An 18,742-nucleotide genomic window follows, 5' to 3' on the forward strand; every position below is an offset into this window, starting at 1 on the left:
ACGTACCTGTTACATCTTTTTTTTGTTTACGCATGGCAAATCTTCAAGAAGATCTCTTGGGGTAGAACCAGGTAATTGGAGATTGAGGAACCAAATTTAGAGGAGCTACGGGATCGCTTGCGCAAGCGCATCCTCTACTCCTCCCGTGCCTGTTACATCTATACCAACGTGTGACGGTTGGATGTAATCTTGTTTCGAAAGTTCAAAAGCACGATATACACTCACGAAAACGTTAAGACCAATGTGATGATGGACAAATAGAGAAAAAGCAAGTCGCAAGTGTAATCACTTTTTAATAAAATTTATATTTTTATTTCTAAAGGTTAAGTTTGTTATAATTATGTTATTTTTAAAACATGAATGACATAGTAAAAAAAGAGCATTATTTTTTAATACAATTAGTGGATTACGTAAATTGGGAATTAATATTGTTAGTATGTTATGTCATATCGTAATGTTATACGGTATTAATAAAAATACAATTCATAGCAAAAAAAAAAACTTACCGCCACAAATGGTACGAAAGTCTGACTCGAGTCCTCATCCCCCGACTTGTCTCGATAGGCCACCATGGCTTCGCCTATCGGTATGTTGTTGACTGGACCGATGCTATTTAGGTACCTACAAAACATATGAAGTTGAACTGTATTACCTACGCGTTATATATTAAGAAATATTAGAAACCGTTACACAATATTACTAATAGCGTAAAATACCGTCCAAGTTTTTTTACAATATATAACAAAAATTACATTTCGAATCATAAAGCAACCTACTCCTTACGCACTACACAAAATCAACTAGAAAAACTTAAAACTAACGCTTTGTCCATTCTCTATCGTTTTGCAAAAGTATCAGATAAAAATTGTTACACAATATCCACAACCAAAAATATACAATACGCAAAATGGCAACAAAATCGCAAAAGAATGAAGCAAGCTTTGCATTGTTGCAAGCATTTGTCTTAAACATTTCCCAACTTCATCTGTATAGCAAGAAAAAATGCTAGAAGTAAATAATAAATCTTGGCACATCTATGTGCGAGCCAGTTGGCTTGGCCAAAAGATATTTCATCGATATCTACATCATTTTACACATGTCAAGAGTGTCGAATCCAACAACGCCTAAAAGGAACTAGATTCATTGAGGTTGGGCATACCTATATATCCTGCTAAAAATTTGTAGCAGCACTAGGAAAGTACTTTTAATCTACAGAAAATCACAGACAAATAATACTGGTTCAAGTATTGTTACTTTTCTGTGGTGAGTAAGGCAGTCAGAGTTACTGATGAGGGGTAGGAGTAAAAAGCTCACTATTGGCACTCCTAACGATTGAATTATCGTATCTTTTATACAACCTACTATCACCTTATATATAAAGGTTTTAGGATCGATGATACTAAGAAAAGGTTTTACCTGGCAACCCTAGAAGACATCTCAGCTATATCCGTCATGCTGGCGTCGCTGGCACGTTCGCACAGATTATTCCACGTCTCGTTACAGAACAGCGCCGCGTACGTATTATCAGACGCTCCCAACCATCGGGCGATCGTATTAGGACCTAAAGAAAATGTGCAACAATTTGGTTTTGAGTATTTGGCAGTATTGGGTTGGTACATTATAGGGTTGATCTCAGTTCGTACACACTATATCTAACAGTTAAGTTCCGATCAAATTACACTCCATTAACGTTCCGTCTATTACTTCTTGTATAACGATATCTTACCGGATCGAGATCGGACCGAGAACGGACTGAGATCAACAATTATAATTAAACCACTTCTTCTGATTTTCTCACGGTTTATTAAGTTTTTTAAATGCCTGACGTTTACGGATACTTTACAGCGACTACGGTACGGGAGGCCTGTTTTCCCGTGACCATACATAGCTGGGCATTAAAAAAACGCGTCCGCCTCGGGACGCCCGACAGAAGTGATAACTTAAACTAATCTAAGTTAAACTATTTAAATACTGAAATTTTTTAACTTGAGAAAAGAAGGCTAGCGCTGTGGGTAAGAGTGGGAGAGGAGGAGCCTGCCTACTGCTGTCGTATGCGTGAGAGAAAGGGAAGCCAGGCAGACCGACAACGTAAAACGTTAAGTAACGTAGCGGTTTACCCTCCCATAAGAAGTTTGTGTGTGTGCGTGTGTGTGTGTGTGCGTGTGTGTGTGTGTGTGTGTGTGTGTGTGTGTGTGCGTGCGTGTGTGTCTGTGTGTGTCTGTGTGTGTGTGTGCGTGTGTGTGCGTGTGCGTGTGCGTGTGCGTGTGCGTGTGTGTGTGTGTGTGTGTGTGTGTGTGTGTGTGCGTGTGCGTGTGCGTGTCCGTGTGCGTGTTCGTGTGCGTGTGCGTGTGCGTGTTCGTGTGCGTTTGCGTGTGCGTTTGCGTGTACCTGTACGTGTGCGTGTGCGTTTGCGTGCGCGTGTGTGTATGTGTATGTGTGTGTATGTGTGTGTGTGTGTGTGTGTGTGTAAGTGAAAGAAGTTATCACTTCAAAACGTAATAAGCCGCGATAAAATCCAATAGAGTCGTTTCATGATAGTGTAGGCAGACAATGCGAGAGGGCAGCGTGCGCACCGGCGGGCACGACGTAGAAGCGCAGCGGCGGCGCGTCGGGGCGGCGCGCGGCCAGCTCGGCGTGCGCGCGCAGCGCCGCCGCGCACCACGCGTCGCCGCCGCACACGCACACGCGCACGCCGCGCCGCACGCCCCTGCAGAACTGCTGCGTTAGTCGCTTGGCACACACAGGTGTCGTCTTCGAAATTTAAATTAAACTCCATACAATCAATATCTGACGACCGCTCTGGTGTAATGGTGCGTGTGCCGAGTCGGCGGCACCTAAACTCCGACGGTCGCGGATTCGATTCCCGCTCGGGGTTGATCTTTGTGTTATACAAATATTTATTTCTGGTCTAGTTGCTCGTGGGTCTCCCCACCGTGCCTCGGACAGCACGACGAGCCGTCGATCCTGGTCATTATCATGTACACCTGATAGCGATCGGTAATCACAGTAGGGAATATATCCGCAAACCCGCATTGGGGCAGCATGGTGGATTAAGCTCTGATCCTTCTCCTACGTGGAGAAAGAGGCCTAGCAGTGGAATATTACAGGCCGAAGCGTATAATCTAAGATCTATCTTAAGAAATATATACCTCCATGTGCTCAATAACGACAATCCAATAGATACACAAGATAATACATATATCAAAATATACCTATAGATTGAAATCGCATCCAAACAACGTTAATCAATTAATAAAGTAAATAAATTAAGATAGTTCTTCATAAATCGTACTTTCGTTGTAAATTATAACCATGCTTAACAGATAAATTAGATCTAAACGCATAACTGCTATACTGACTGTTTAGTGGCCCGAGCCAGCAGCGCGTGCAGCAGCGCCCGCGCGTCGGGAGCCACGGCGGGCGGGGACAGCAGCGCGGGCACGGCGAGCGCCTGGAACACGCGCGCCAGCGCGCTGGGCGCCAGCGCCACCGCCTCGGGCAGCGGGCCCTCCTCGCCCAGCACGCGGCCCAGCTGCTCCAGCATCGTGCGACGCGGCTGCGGCCAAACAAACTTATACTGTGACAAAACCTTTTTCTTGACGCTGGGAAATTTACTAAAACCCAGCGGTGCCCTCCTCGTCATTTTGGGGCGCCACGAGATCGCTAACGCATGCAACCGTGACGCCCCGACGGTAAGCCCGCCTATGCAGGCCGCCTTCGCGAGAGCGCTTATCATGGGTGCCGAGAGCGCTCACCATCCAACTGTGACAAAACCTAGCTGAAGTGTCTGACTATGACTGACTAACATTGTGGTATGGGGGTGTACCGACAAAAGATGGAACCAGATTCCTATGCACAATAACTTGTGAGAACATTTTATTTAGGCTAGTCTGAAAAACACTACTTAATGGTATGACTTAATATATGGACATTTGTTCGTGTATTATTATTATTTTATTTTTTTACTTCTTTATACGCACGTTAAAAGCTTTTATTAAAATCTAGATACTGAATAAGTTATTCAAAAGCGGACCGTCAAAAAACAATCAGTTCGAAGTAATTAATCTATTATTCCCTTATAACATGGCCATTCAGAATTCAATTCAATTTTTGAACGAGAGAAATGGTTCCAAATGAGAAGGCATTGATAGATCGACCTCATCCAAACAAACAATTTCGAAATACCTTATGTAATTTACACAAACTCGAAATAAGTCCTTATTATAGAGAATAAAGTACAAAAAAAAAAATATGGCTACCCGAAGTATCAATATTTTAATGTCATTTTATAAACCTACTGGATAATCTATAATCCTTTACCGACTTTATTAATCCACATAGTTAAAAATAATTTAAACATTAATTAAATAAAGAGAACATACCTCAAGTGTAGTGGGACTCTGAGCGGGGAGATCGTGAGCGGAGAGCGGTCGCTCTGTACCAATAACAAGTGAATTCTTCTTGCGTGCCGCAGCTGCAGGCGTCAAATTACCACCACTAGTGGCACTACGGAAAAGTCTAGATCTTTTATCCTCCTGTAATTTAAAAATAAAAATTTGGTTTATGACCAATATTGAAAACTTTCGATATAAATAAGGCGTTTTATATTTATGGTCTTAAATACCACTGATATAAAAATTCAGGTGATTTTAGATTTATACAAGGAAATTACGACCATGTAATGTCTTGTAATAGAAAATATTGAACACATACAATACAGTTTATAATTCTTATACGCCTAATTATTATAACTATTGCAGAAAATTCTTTACCCAATAATGAAGACTTTAACTTTTTAAACTGGATGTATTCAAATTTCAGCCTTGATCAACCAGATTTTAGACATTCAAAGATTTGGTACCTTATACCTGGTATATTTAGCCAAAAGTCTTAATAGATAACACCTCGGTATACCCTAAAGAGGGTCAACATATACCTTTGTCTCATTAGGAGGCGAGCTAGACACAGAAGCGCCCGAGACGGGCGCATCGAGTGTCGCATCACCATCGCTATTGTATTCACTGCCGCGCTCATCACCCGCAGAACTTCGTACCGCTTCTGACTCTGTTTATCGACCAATATTGGTTTGAAATTTGGGCTACAGGATTAGAATGTATGATAACGCCTCTAAACTTCTAGTTTTTTGGAATAGTAATGGAAAACAGCTTAATTTTATCATCGAATTCTGATCTATTCTGAGTATTATATGTGGAGGTATTAATGTGTCATGACTTCAGTATAGTGACAATGGTATATGACACTTTGAAAAGTCACAACTGAAAAGTATAGGAGTAATAAAACAAAGATGATAAAATAAAGATGGTTAGTTGATTTGTAAATAAAAGAAGTAGAAATACTTAAAATTAAACACGTTCTTTTGCGAAGCCTTACTTTTTCTAAGATTATAAACAAAAAAAAAACAAGAGGCAATGGAAAAAAAAACAAAGAAAAATCAGACAGACAAAAGCTTGCTAGTAATGCTTGTAATATTGATAATATTGTAACTTGACTGCATCATTTTCAAGCCGGAAATCAACAGGTGTTTATTAATTGTGTCTCACAGTTGCTTATATTCTGATTGTGGGTGTGTTTGAAGACGATGTTAAAATCATTAGGCGTAGCTTGGACAGATTTTGAGTAAACCCGCCCTTAAATTGTCTTTAGAAAAAAAATGAGGGGATCGAGAAGAAATACTAATTACTGATATCAGTAAATACTGTTTGGATATTTTGGATTACAAGGATATTGGTATATAATATAATAAATACTTATTACTACCGACAGGGAAATTATCAAGTAACGAGGGTTTTGATCAAATTTTGGACATATTGAGGCCACTTCAACTCAGATTGATATTACAACAAGTGATGGGGTATCAAAAGTAGTTCTGCTACTGATTGTAAATAAGTCCGTTTTTCACGCGACACACTGTTTTACTAGACTGATGTTCCTAGCTACGCAAATGACTATAACATTGCTAATTATAATCATATTTCAAGCGAGAGTAGCGTAATGTAGGTAGTGTGCTTGTGTTTCGGAGAGGCACGAATCGTTGTAACATCATATTGAATTTATCGTATATATCACTATTCACAGTAAGATTGCAGGCGTTCTTGAAAAATACAGTACAATATAAATGGTTAAACATCTAACCGTACAGTTCTATGTGTGCCTGTACTTGTAAATACGCAGCTTTAATTTTTATGGTCGTAACACGATAGTCGAAAGCGAGTACAGACGAAAACAATGATTCTTATTTCACAGTAAAGATTATGTTTTTTCGTGAGTTTTAAAAAATGCAAATTGGCACATTCAACATGCACAAAATGAACTTGTCTGCACTTATCTTACGCACACGTTTACTGTATCTATAAGCTAGATTACACACACAGAACCGAAAAAATTAGACGATTTTAATTTTTATTCACACACGTAACAGTATTTGTGTGTGACGATGCAAGGCAGTCGACGCACACATAGAACCACGAGCGATTTATTTGAAGCACGTTCAATGTACCTAATTGTTGTAATACGTCATGTCCTAAGCGCGCATATGCGTGTTTGTGTTCATGTTCGTGTGTGTACGTTTGCTTTTTCGAGAGCATCCGTGAGTGCGTATGCGTGCTTGTGTGCGTGAGGTCGTGTGTACCTGTGATTGGCACGGACGTGTGGCGGTCGCGCGGACGCAGCTCGGCCGCGGACGCGAGGCTGGCGTGCCGCGTCACTGCGCATGCGGGTTTACTCGATTGGGGCGGGCGGATTATGGTTACGTTTTGTTACAAACTAATGATGTTGAAATTTATAATACAATCGTAAATTTGACGTTTTCTTTTTCATACTAGACTAAACGTCTGTAGCGGTTTCAATTCTAATAACCGTCAATATTGACGGTTACGTTGACATTAATGGTTAAAACGTTGCGTGATATATTTTCTATATTCGTCTCGAATATTGTCGCCGTATAGTGGCAAATCGGTTCAGTAGTTACAGAATAAAGTTACAAATGATACAATGTTTTCTGTTACAATGAAAGCAGAAATTAGAACTTCATTATAATACATGAGAAAAATCATTATCACTTTTTTGTCAAAAGTACCATAGTTATTAATTGATTTAATGGCAATTTTCTGGAAATTACTAACTAATATCTTCTAGAGCTCAATTATCTCATTTAGTGTAAGATTCAATAATTTTACAAAACGCGCCAAATAATTGTTAAACTCGATATATTAATTTGCTCTACGTCTTTAAATATGACAACATGATACATGAACAATGTGAAAAGGGCACAAAGAGGTAGGCTTATTCCTATCAAGAAATCATACCGATAAGACGAACCTAATGAAATCTCTATCGTGTCCGCTAATACAACGCCAAATGTAGTACGTATCAAGTACCATACTAACAAAACCATAATTTAAAACTTTTTATCACGCCATAATCCACCCGCTCCGCACATGCACTACACTATGCACACAGCGTTACAAAACAAAACATAAACATTTACATATAATTCTCATCGATCAAAACAAAACGTACAAGATATCTTATAATGTCGTCTCGCTCACACAAATTCTCATTACAATATGCAAAAGCGAGATAGACGTGTTTACATCCACTATAATAAAAACCCACATATAATGGAGTATTTAAGAAATATTTATTTATCATAGAATCTTGTACGTTGATCGGTGAAATATCTCTCACCTATATATTGCAAAGGCAAAACAAAACAAGCCACAAAATGCACTGTCTATCGAGCATCGGCTTGATGATCAGGCAACTGTTATTATACAATCACTTCTTACAGCAAAATAACCTACAAACTTCCAAAACAATTTCAATATAAGAACTTTATATCACACTTCGTTATCAGTTTTCCAAGTTGGTAAAGTATTATGATTACATATCATTAACCTAACAAATTATTATTCTCTATCATTCTCGAACATTCTAAAAGCTTCCGATTACCATTCGAATGTCGATGGTGTTCCTGGTTTGCAAGACTGCGGGAACTACTGAAGAACGGTCGTAATGAGGGTTTGGGGGTTGAACCAATGCTGATTGTGTCCATCTGGTCTGGTCCGGAGTCTTCGCCCTCGCCGCATGAGAGCGACTCTAACTCCTGAAGTTTAAATTGTAATATTATAATATGTATAAAGTTACGTTATAATTCTGACTAGAGTAGAAAAATCGCTTGATACTTGTTTATGGTGTGTGACTTCTACTAGAAGTCATGCGATTTTTGTTGACCTTCAATCAACAAACGTTATAAACGAATACTACCTTTTTAAATAGGAATAACAAATGATAAGGAAAGTTTCAAATGATCAATCTCTTTAACTTTGTAATATAATAAATACTGAATTTCATATAATTTTCAAAAAATCCAAAGTTGTGATTTGAAGATTTTGTTCTGGTGGGTGGAGAAATAAGATGGATAAATTCTGTCTAGAGTGCTAAAACGCAACTTAACGTCAGACTTGTGTTTAACAATAATTATATTTAAAACCTACTACAAACTACTTGATTTAAAGGTATATTTATAGTAATAGAGGACACAGGGGTCAAGGACATTGTATTAAGGACGTAAATTTATTATATTTATAAGGAATCCTGAAACACAAATTAAATCGATTTTAATAATTATTTAATTAACAAAAAAAGGGCTAAATAAAGATTATTATACCTGAAATAGTTCATCGATGTCCCGCTGAGCGTGATGCGTGTCTCTGGCAGCGCCTCGCTCGCTCAACTCTTCGGGAACTCGAAACCGACGCAGTAATGCTGCGAACTTCTGCTTCAAATTTCGTTGCTGTGGATGAATAACAAATATTCATAATTTAATATTACATTACACTTTATTATAATGTTAAGTTAATTTCAGATCTCAAGTAAGAAGTAGTAGTTGAATCTTTTTCAGAACTCGTTGCACAGATTCTTTTAAAAGCAAAATGTTTTACTCTCAATGACTTTTAAATCAACAAAATAATACACTTTTTCTTTACGTAAATAGGCAGCAGGTTGTTTCCCTTTTATTGTTTCAAATATTAATGTAAAAATACTTATTTTATTGAGTTAATTTTGACTAAAATCATAATATAATTTAAATTATGACAATCTCTTTTGTTACAACTACAAACTTATATTCAGAATAAACTTTAAATTTTTAATATTTATATATTTCATTTAACTAGTCTGTTGAATATAACATTAATCGACTATAAGTATGTGACAAATTTTATGAATAACAGCTATATATAAAATTGATTCATTTTTATCTAAATTGATAAACGGATAATATGAAGAATTACTATAAAACACGAGAGTATAATCTCTATGTAACCGCCACAAATAAGACAGACCAAAAGACAGCATGTATCAAAATCAAGTTACACAACATGCTAAGGAAGTAAATATACATACATACTCAAAAAGTATTACCCTTATTTTGAAACACTCGAGTCAAACACAGACTTATTTAAATTTTACTATCACAAACTCTCTTTGGCCATTTTTTTTTTTTTTTTTTGACAACAAAAGAGTTACAAACCAACGTTAGAAACTTAATTAATACATATTATTAAAATTTTAAAAAAATCACATGAAATTAAACACCATCTTTTAGACACCTACACAAATTTTGTTTAACTAAAATAAAACTACTAAAATAAATCTCAAATATAAAACCTCATATCACAGTGAAAAAAAAATATACAAATATTAAAAAATTAAAAAAATATATTAGGAAAACGGTAGTACAGTACCTCCATCGTCCGTCGCAAAAATCAAATGACGTAACTTTTCATTATGTATACAAGGTAATCTAATCTTAAACGCGTACAATTCATATCATATATACTACTCCGATGATCATTATCGTTACGGAATAGAGCTCAATTTGAAATAAATTTCTGTTATAGATTTGGCGAACTACGTAGACAAAATAAAGCCTATTTTTGCCATTATCACATCTTATAAGTCGCTAACGAAAACAACATCTATTTTCAACTATATTGTTTTGACAATTGAAACGAAATGTCCCTGAGAACAATTACAATGCTATTTTCTTGATTGCTTTATAGTTTTATTTTATCTGCTTTTTTTGCTCCCGTACCTCAAAAGGAAAAAACGGAAGAAGAGAGAACCGGGAAGAATAAGATCACTTTGTTGTCCGTCTATCTGTTAAGACCTTTTTTCTTAAGAACGCGTATAGGTATCAAACTAAAATTTATATTACACACTCCGGTGTACTTGTTTCTAAGCCAACTCAAACAAAATATACAGCCGTTTATGCTGCAAATTTTCAACACTCGCTAGGGAATCAAAACCTACAGGGTACCTACCGTGAACTCAGAATCTTGAAATTTAGTACGAAGCACCGTCTTATAACACAGATAAAGGAAAAAATTGCGAAAAGCATAAATTTTTAGTTACATCATATAATAAAAATATATTTAACAATTTTCGTACGGAACTCTCGGTGCGCGAGTCTGACTCACAATCGGGCAGTTTAATTTTTAAATAAATTATCGTATTCCTCAGAAGTAAGAATGAACAATTAAAAGCAAAGATAATTGAAATAATTGATAGAACAAAACATCACAAATAACAGTTTAGTCTAAGTTCCTATACTCCACATCATCAAAGGATAGGTTTTTAAGAGAAATATTTGTTAGAAGAACAGAGAGAAAAAGACTAACACAATTAAAAAAAAATACCATTTAGAGAAAGGTTTTTCCTATTAATAATGAGATGACATTAAATCGGTTTTAGCATATATTTCAGAAGACAGATCATGCATACATGCAGCACCACCAAAATGTCTCAAATAAACACTTATTTCAAATTAAGAACGAACCACAACTTAAACAAGGATCAAAGGACCCCAATAAAACTCTTTAGATAACTAGTATTTTTCCTTTATACCAGTTTTATAAATTTAAACATATTATTTATTATAACACAAATATACAAAAGGCAGACGCTCATTATAAAATACCTTAAAAGTACTCAAGAATTCAAGTTGTAAAATCAGTTGAAGATATTAGTAACATTAAGGAGATTGCTCTCCAACTCAAAGTGTATATAAATTCACCTAAATCTAAAACAGTCTGAAAACAATAAGTACTTACATAGTATTCTACTAAGAAAGTTTATCTTAATAAAACAAACACTAGAAAATCTAAACTACAAGCAAACACTAAAAGGCAAACTACAAAACTATAGGAATAGAGATGATTATTATAATTTTCCAATTTAGTTCATTCAACTTGTTCAACTTTGAACTGGCATCGGCAATAGACATAGTCTATATATCTATATATAAATAAAAATGAATGTTGCTAAGTGCATAACTCGAGAATGGTTTGACCAATTCGGTTAATTTTTGTTTTATGTTCCTTAAGGCCCACGGAAGGTTAAGACTTTTAAAAAATTCTATTAATTTTTGACAGAACGAAATCTGTCCGGGCAGCTAGTTCCTATAATAAATTAATTTAGTTTAGATTTTAAGCTAAGTTTACACTGTTAATATTGTTTGAGTATCTACAACTAACAAGTATACTTATACATTCAATATAAAATAAATTTATTTACTTGATACGAAACGACGTATGTTTTTTCTATATGCATTGACTTTTTCTTATTGACTAGCTGTGCACTGAGATTTTGCTCGCGTTAATTTGAAAAAATAAGGTACTACAGCATTATATAGTATTTCTCGGGAAATAGACTACCCAAAACAAAAAGATTTTTCAATTAGAACCAATAATTAATGAGATTACCGCGTTTAATCAAACTTCTCATATGTATAGATTTTAATGCGTATTAATTTGAGGGTAGTTCTAAAATCGAATGAACAAATCTATAATTCATATCATATAAATTAAATTATTAACATGTGTGTTGGTATACACAAAGTGTCAAACAAAATTCATCTCTATTCCCATAGTAATAAGATATCGCGTGCCGGCTCACCGCCAGCTTGCCGCGGCTGCCCTTGCGCTTGGCCGCTGCGTGCTCCAGCTCACTATCGCTGTCCCTGTCGTGCGCCTTGGACCGTATATAGTTCTGTATCTTTCTCTCACGCTCCATGAAGCTTAGCTCTCGTGAGCGTGACAGCTGTATGCAAGCAACGTTTTAGGCAAAGCCCCTTAGCCTTATTCTCTACGCGTGTTCGTTCAACCGTTAAAGAAGCGTTCTAGAATACGCATTATCATATACGCACTCACTTTGCGTACGCACACAGGTACACGATCATAATGCCTAGTGCGAGTTTTATTCACAGAAACATGACAGATACGCGTTTATACGTGAAGATTATTTTGTATGGAAATTTAAACAGTGCAGCCTAGACGATAAAGAATAGTATACGTTACAATCGATACAGAGTCATCTAGCGGCAAACGCGAGAACTAAGTTAAAATCCCGAATTTCCCATACAAAATGAAGTTAAAATTTACGCCCGTTATTGCGAGACGGATTAAACAAAACTCGCACTAGGCACTCAGTGTACAAGTATACGTATTCAAAGTATATGTTTAGCACGTGTAGTATGTATATTGGCTAAGCATATGTTAATTATTTAAAATACATTACAGAGGAATTTACGGTAGTTCAGATATATCTAATCGCTTGAATGAACACATTAAATCAAGCATTGGACGCTACATTGCTATAATTATTTAATTTATTAGCTGAAATCTGTGTTTTATAAATTAATCTACGTACATAATAATTAGCTTTAAAAATGATATGTTAAATAACTTAGTTATGAGTAATTTTGAATGAGTAAGTTAAAAAAAAATCTCATTAAATGTCAATAACAATAATGTATATAATACATATTAAATTTATCAAACCATCGTGCAGTGCGGCGTTAAAATATAAATTGTTACTTACTAAATAAATAATACACAAGATGTAGAAAAGCGTTTTTGTAAATAAAATTCAATTTTTCTTTCAAGCATTTAGTACCTACTGCTAATTATGCAGTCTATACTTCGGAACATTTTTTTAAACATTACAGAATATTTACCATGTATTTATTATAGTTTTACAATTGCATGTATTAATAATAAGTACCCATGCCTCTGGCGCTTGCAACAATGACGGAGTATCGGGAAATCAGAATGATTAACGGCATTTTTTAAATTACAAATGATATATACATACATACATGTGTATATATATATATATATATATATAAACGACGATAAGCAGATACCGTAGCCTGTAGCCGCCTGCAATATCAGGGGCATCGCAAGCGCGTTATCTGACCCCATCCTCTCTACCCCTGACCCTCCCAGGAGCTCTGGCCACCTTACTCATCATATGGAACACTACTTATGACCAGTATTAATTAGCTTTTCCAAATTTTGAAAAAAATATTTCTTGCTATGTCCTACCTCGATAAAATATGATAAATATCCTGTTTAATCTATCAATAATACTAAATGTTTTAATATCTTCTCTAAACATCTCAGTATAAAACTTTTTAGCAATCACAATATATTATGTTATTTTAATATTAAGTCATAAAGCAAAGCATTATTAATATCACACCATGCACAAAACGATTTTGTTATTATTAATTTGCTTTGCATAAAAATACAAATGTGAATATTGCAGCGTTAATTAGATTATTAACATAACTCTTATTAAAATTCCTATAACTATTTTAAATTCTTACGACGCTGTTTCAATGTTATACTATGATTATAATTTAATAAAAATTGGATCCAACTACAATACAGCATTCTGATCAGTATCCGGTTCTAATGGTGACACAATGGAACAATTCAATGTCGATTTATTGTATCTTCATAGAAAAATTATGTCGGATTTGTCTCTATATAATGATCGAGACTACGACTCTGATTTCATTTCTGCAGAGAAGATAGTAGAAAAAAGTACAGTCTAAAACTTTGTTAGTATACAGGATACATTATTTGATAACTTATAACTGAGCTTTCATAAACCCATCAGAATATATATTTTCTGAACTACTCTACAATAATACCTACTGTATAATATTTTGTATTACTAATGAAGAAATATATGTCATATATCCGTCACAATTTATCACGGTTCAATGTAAAATTCAAAATATAATCGCTGATCAGAATACTATATATTTAAAAACCTCAAACCTGGCGACGGCATTACAAGTACACTATTGACACACATATAAACCACACTTATACACTCACGCTAAGGTCCAAACCCACCTTGGTGTAGGATAAGTCTCCCTTATTGAAAGCGAGCTGTCTGTGTGTCCGCCTCCGCGCCGCGGCGCCGTACGTCAAGTCGTCCGCTTCCTCGACCGAACTGAACTCCCCTTCTTCCTCTTCATCTGAGTAACCTCGTTCTGTTGTGAAGTTAAAGACACTATTATCGCCGGTTAGAGATCGTGGCTTTACGGCTTTAGTATCGATTCGTGTAAATTATGGCATATATACCTAATCTACAGAAATTTAATTCGCTCAAACCTCGAGAAGTGCTGATCAATTCGGCTAAGTATTGTTTTACACTTTCGTATGTACTTTTTTAGTTTGACGGATCGCAACACAAGTCTGTTGGATAATCCTGTCCTTATCATTAAAAACTACATTATCATTAAAATATATTTTCGTTTGCAATCGTTTGTAATGGCCATTTCAGTATTTCACTGCAAAAGAGTACCAGACATCAATATTCACCAATTATTTTAGCAGTTATAATATTCACATACCATTGTATATTACTGTATTGTCATTTTTTCACATTTATAATTTTCAAATATTTGTTACTAGTACTTTAAATTATATTCAATAGAGATGCTTAGGTAACGCAAATCACTAGTAGTACGGAAATATAAACCATTTAAATTCCATAATTTTATAAAATAATGTTTACCAGTAATAAGCAAGGTGTTATTGTTCTTGGTGTCATGGTCCACTGGTGTGGAGGCCAGGCCTGTGATGGTGAGCCTGGCGACGGGCTGGCCGGCTCCAGCGCCGACCTTACCACCCACGCTCGTCAGCTCTAACTCCATGTCCATGGAACGTTGAAGAACCTGGTGGAAAAATTAGCATCTTAATAGTATATAACGACGAACGATCCCACTGTAGCATCCCACTGGCGGGTATAGGACTCTTTGTCCATAAAGGAGGAGGATCGGAGCTTAATCCACCACGCGGCTCCACTGCAGGTTGGCGGATAAGCATGTTAAGTACCATTAAAGCTAGCATTTGTAAGTCTAGTAAAGTATTGGGATAATAACTAAAAGTAGCTCGTTCAAAATCTTATATGCGAGTACCTACATAAAATTGAATCACTGAAATGTAAATATATGTAATATGTACGCGCATTTCTTTCGAACGACTGTATCAAAGCGGATAATACTTTATTTTGTTGTGTTCGTTATTATCAGGACAAGATAAAAAATACATTCACGAATAAAATGGCAGAGCGAAAATCGAGGGGTTCACTAGAAAGAAATAAACCTCTCTTCTTAATAATCATAATCAACATTACATACTAAGGTATATAATAAATACACATGTAAGGTATATAAGAAATAAGGTCTATATTAAATGCAAAAAAAAAATTATTAAGAAATCTTTCCTATAGTCTTTTGGGATCCCTGAATATTTTTATTCGCGTTAAACTTTTGTTTTAATTAAAACTTTTAAGGCAGCCGTCCAGATTAATCCTATTAAAAACTCGGTGTTGAGTTTTTTCTCATTTATATTCTGATTTCATTTCAAACGTATTCAATTTACTTTTTCATTGCGTAACTAATAAAAATATAATTTTTTTAACAATTTTCCGTGTAATACAATTAAACTTCATAAAATTACCTCTCAGAATAATTCCATAAATAAATATGAATAATAAAGAAAACACGAAAACGACCAAGTTTATGATGAATACTCAAGTAATAAAAGTTAAAGGAATTTTTTAACGTCTGGTTGTATGTTTTGAATAACAAACTAAATCTAGCTATATTGTCTTGATTCACTCTATGGGAAAGTTTATATTAACTCTATTCTATAGGAATAAAACTATCGCCGAAATGTCTGTACGTACTGCACAAACTTGTGTACCTATTACTTTTTTGTATTCATTATTGTCTTTTTTGTAGTCATTATGCTGTGTGGTTACGTCAGTAAAGAATGTAGGCACCCCCTCTCTTCCCGTGGGTGTCGTAAGAGGCGACTAAGGGATAACACAGTTCCACTACCACCTTGGAACTTAAAAAGCCGACCAATGGTGGGATAACCATCCAACTGCTGGTATTGAAATACACAGGCCGAAGACGGGCAGCAGCGTCTTCGGTGCGACAAAGCCTTGCGGTCACCAACCCGACTGCTCAGCGTGGTGACTATGGGCAAAACACATGAGTTCACGCCATTTTTGGCTCGAACTTGTGGAGGCCTATGTCCAGTAGTGGACTGCAATAGGCTGATACGGTGCGATGCGATTCATTATATTGTCAAGACATGGTTTGTTTGAAAGAAATTTGACAACAATCGACATATTAACATAAAACGAATATGTATAAAAAGCGGTACAAAACTCGTCGAATCAGCTGGTGTAACGTAAGATACCAAATTTCACGCACACCACCACGACGACAACCGTTTAATTAAATTAGTTTCGTATTCAAGTACAGATGTTCAGAGAAATACTAAAATAAAATTTAAAAAAAATGAAAACGCGTTTACAATGTCACACCAATTAGACGAATTTAGCTTTCAGGGGCGTTCTCTAATTACACGATTCATTAATTACTCTGAAAGTCGGACATGCATGTGTGGTGCTTGATGTAATTAAATAAATGTTAACATTTAAATTTTCACTTTTGAACAAACAAAAGCTCGTAATAAAATATTGTAAATCAACAACTTGCTTTCTGTTGCGGCTTTGTCCGCTTGGAACGATTTTGGCTGTTCCGTTTTGTTACGCTTAAAATATAGCCCATGCCACTTAGTAATAACCTATCATTATCCTGGTGAAACAATTTTTAAAATTCACCTAATAGTTTTTGAGATTATCCATTTCACCGGAAATTCCTAAAATAGCTCATTATCACACAAAAGATTAAGATATGGTGTTGCAACGGAAATTTAGGCTTTTCTAAGAAAAAAAAAAGAACTCTCTATAATCGATACAGTCAAAACTGTTTTTTTTTCTCTGTCTGTTTGTCTTTTGACGAAACATCGCGCAGTACCTAAGCACTATTAACACTGGACATCCAGTAGGGTACTCTTAGGCAGAGAGAATCAAAATTAAAACGTATAATCGCGAACAAAGACAAAGGTAAAGCTTGTATCATGATACAAAGATGGATAACCAATAAAATGAAAATTGAAAACCATTTATGCAAAAATTCTATTTTCTCCATAATCTATCTAATCGAGAGCTACTACGTTACAAACAGACATAGATATCATCTCTCTTTTGGCATTGGGAGTTAAAAAGATAATGTTTATTCTGAATAAACATGTCGCTTCTAACGAGACATTTAACTTTAATAAAGTTTTAAAGCTTGAAGTTAGAACTACCGTTATTACCGAATAATTAAAGCGGGCTAACTTATCTCGTACAAGAATTTAAAGCGGGGTTTACTGCCCAAATACAAACTGAGACAGATAGCCTAAAACAAGAGACCTACGGAAAATTTATCATTTAGCGACCTCGATCTAGTACCAGCTGTATCACAATTGGCAATTTATTCTCCAATGCGTGTAGGCTGTGAAAAGTATTTTATATAACAAGAGTAATTTTCCACTTTATCGTAATAAGTTAGAATTTATATTGTTATGTGCTAAACTATTCCCTTGACAAAAGTTCAATGTTCTGATAATAATCACCAGCTTTCACAAAATTGTAGCAAAATTGAATTATGTAGTCTGAACCATTCGTCTGCCTGCACAATCGTTTAAGTTGTTTTTACCTATTCTCTGAAAGAAATAAGATAAAGAAATTTCAAACCCAAAATGTATTACATTTATAGGTAATATATATATATTGCACTTTTAATTTATTAAACAAACTAAAATTACACAGCAAAACACAAATATGCAGTACACAAATCTGCACTTTAGTTGTAATACTTGGAAACAAACAAACGCAGTTCGCTGTTAAGACTTACATACATACATACATACATACATATAATGAAGGCAGAGATCACTTCTTTCCACTTTGAAAAATATAAATAAGTTATATTTAAATACAATTTTTATAACCGTAGTTAAACCTATAAACATAATTACTAGCCACCGTACCTGATCCATTCGTATGACACCTTCCGCCAATGTCTTGTACCCAAGAATGGTGCGATTTTTGTATTTCTTGCGCCTCTGCAACATTATCTGTAATCTGTAAAAATAAAATCAAATTTTACTATGAGAAAACTCAGGACATGATCAAAAGAATGGGACTAAATTTATTTTGAAATTTTACAATACAATATACATATTAGCAATTCACAACTTACTAACTAAATATTTACAAATAGTTCCGACATAAATCATATCCGCGTGGAGTGTTGCCAAGAATGCTGGCAGAATTTCCCGGTTGAATCGCTATGCCGATTCTCTGGGCAAAAACGCACCAGCCCTCTTGTCACAAAAGTAATTTTTTTTTAATGTAAATTTGTTGGTTCAATAGCCAACTTATTATGTACCTAATCCTAAAACGAAACATAAAGACGTCTTAAAAACATTCTACCGCGTGTCGAGCCCTGACC

General features: G+C 35.4%; 1 protein-coding gene across 1 annotated transcript in view; it reads right to left on the reverse strand.

Moving 5' to 3' along the window:
- LOC123662129 (phosphofurin acidic cluster sorting protein 2) overlaps nucleotides 1-18,742 on the reverse strand; it is a 30,887-nt gene that overhangs the window by 6,541 nt on the left and 5,604 nt on the right. Inside the window, exons 3-15 of the mRNA XM_045597013.1 lie at nucleotides 18,279-18,372; nucleotides 14,899-15,058; nucleotides 14,232-14,371; nucleotides 11,917-12,123; nucleotides 8,690-8,815; nucleotides 7,972-8,125; nucleotides 6,650-6,724; nucleotides 4,937-5,064; nucleotides 4,383-4,535; nucleotides 3,360-3,556; nucleotides 2,574-2,707; nucleotides 1,417-1,561; nucleotides 507-621 (exon numbers count right to left, since the gene is read on the reverse strand). Of these exons, the coding sequence (XP_045452969.1) occupies nucleotides 507-621; nucleotides 1,417-1,561; nucleotides 2,574-2,707; nucleotides 3,360-3,556; nucleotides 4,383-4,535; nucleotides 4,937-5,064; nucleotides 6,650-6,724; nucleotides 7,972-8,125; nucleotides 8,690-8,815; nucleotides 11,917-12,123; nucleotides 14,232-14,371; nucleotides 14,899-15,058; nucleotides 18,279-18,372 (1,828 nt within the window). The remainder of the gene's footprint in view (nucleotides 1-506; nucleotides 622-1,416; nucleotides 1,562-2,573; nucleotides 2,708-3,359; nucleotides 3,557-4,382; nucleotides 4,536-4,936; nucleotides 5,065-6,649; nucleotides 6,725-7,971; nucleotides 8,126-8,689; nucleotides 8,816-11,916; nucleotides 12,124-14,231; nucleotides 14,372-14,898; nucleotides 15,059-18,278; nucleotides 18,373-18,742) is intronic.

The sequence above is a fragment of the Melitaea cinxia genome, chromosome 18 (genome assembly GCF_905220565.1).
Source record: "Melitaea cinxia chromosome 18, ilMelCinx1.1, whole genome shotgun sequence".
NCBI classification, from domain to species: Eukaryota; Metazoa; Arthropoda; class Insecta; order Lepidoptera; family Nymphalidae; genus Melitaea; species Melitaea cinxia.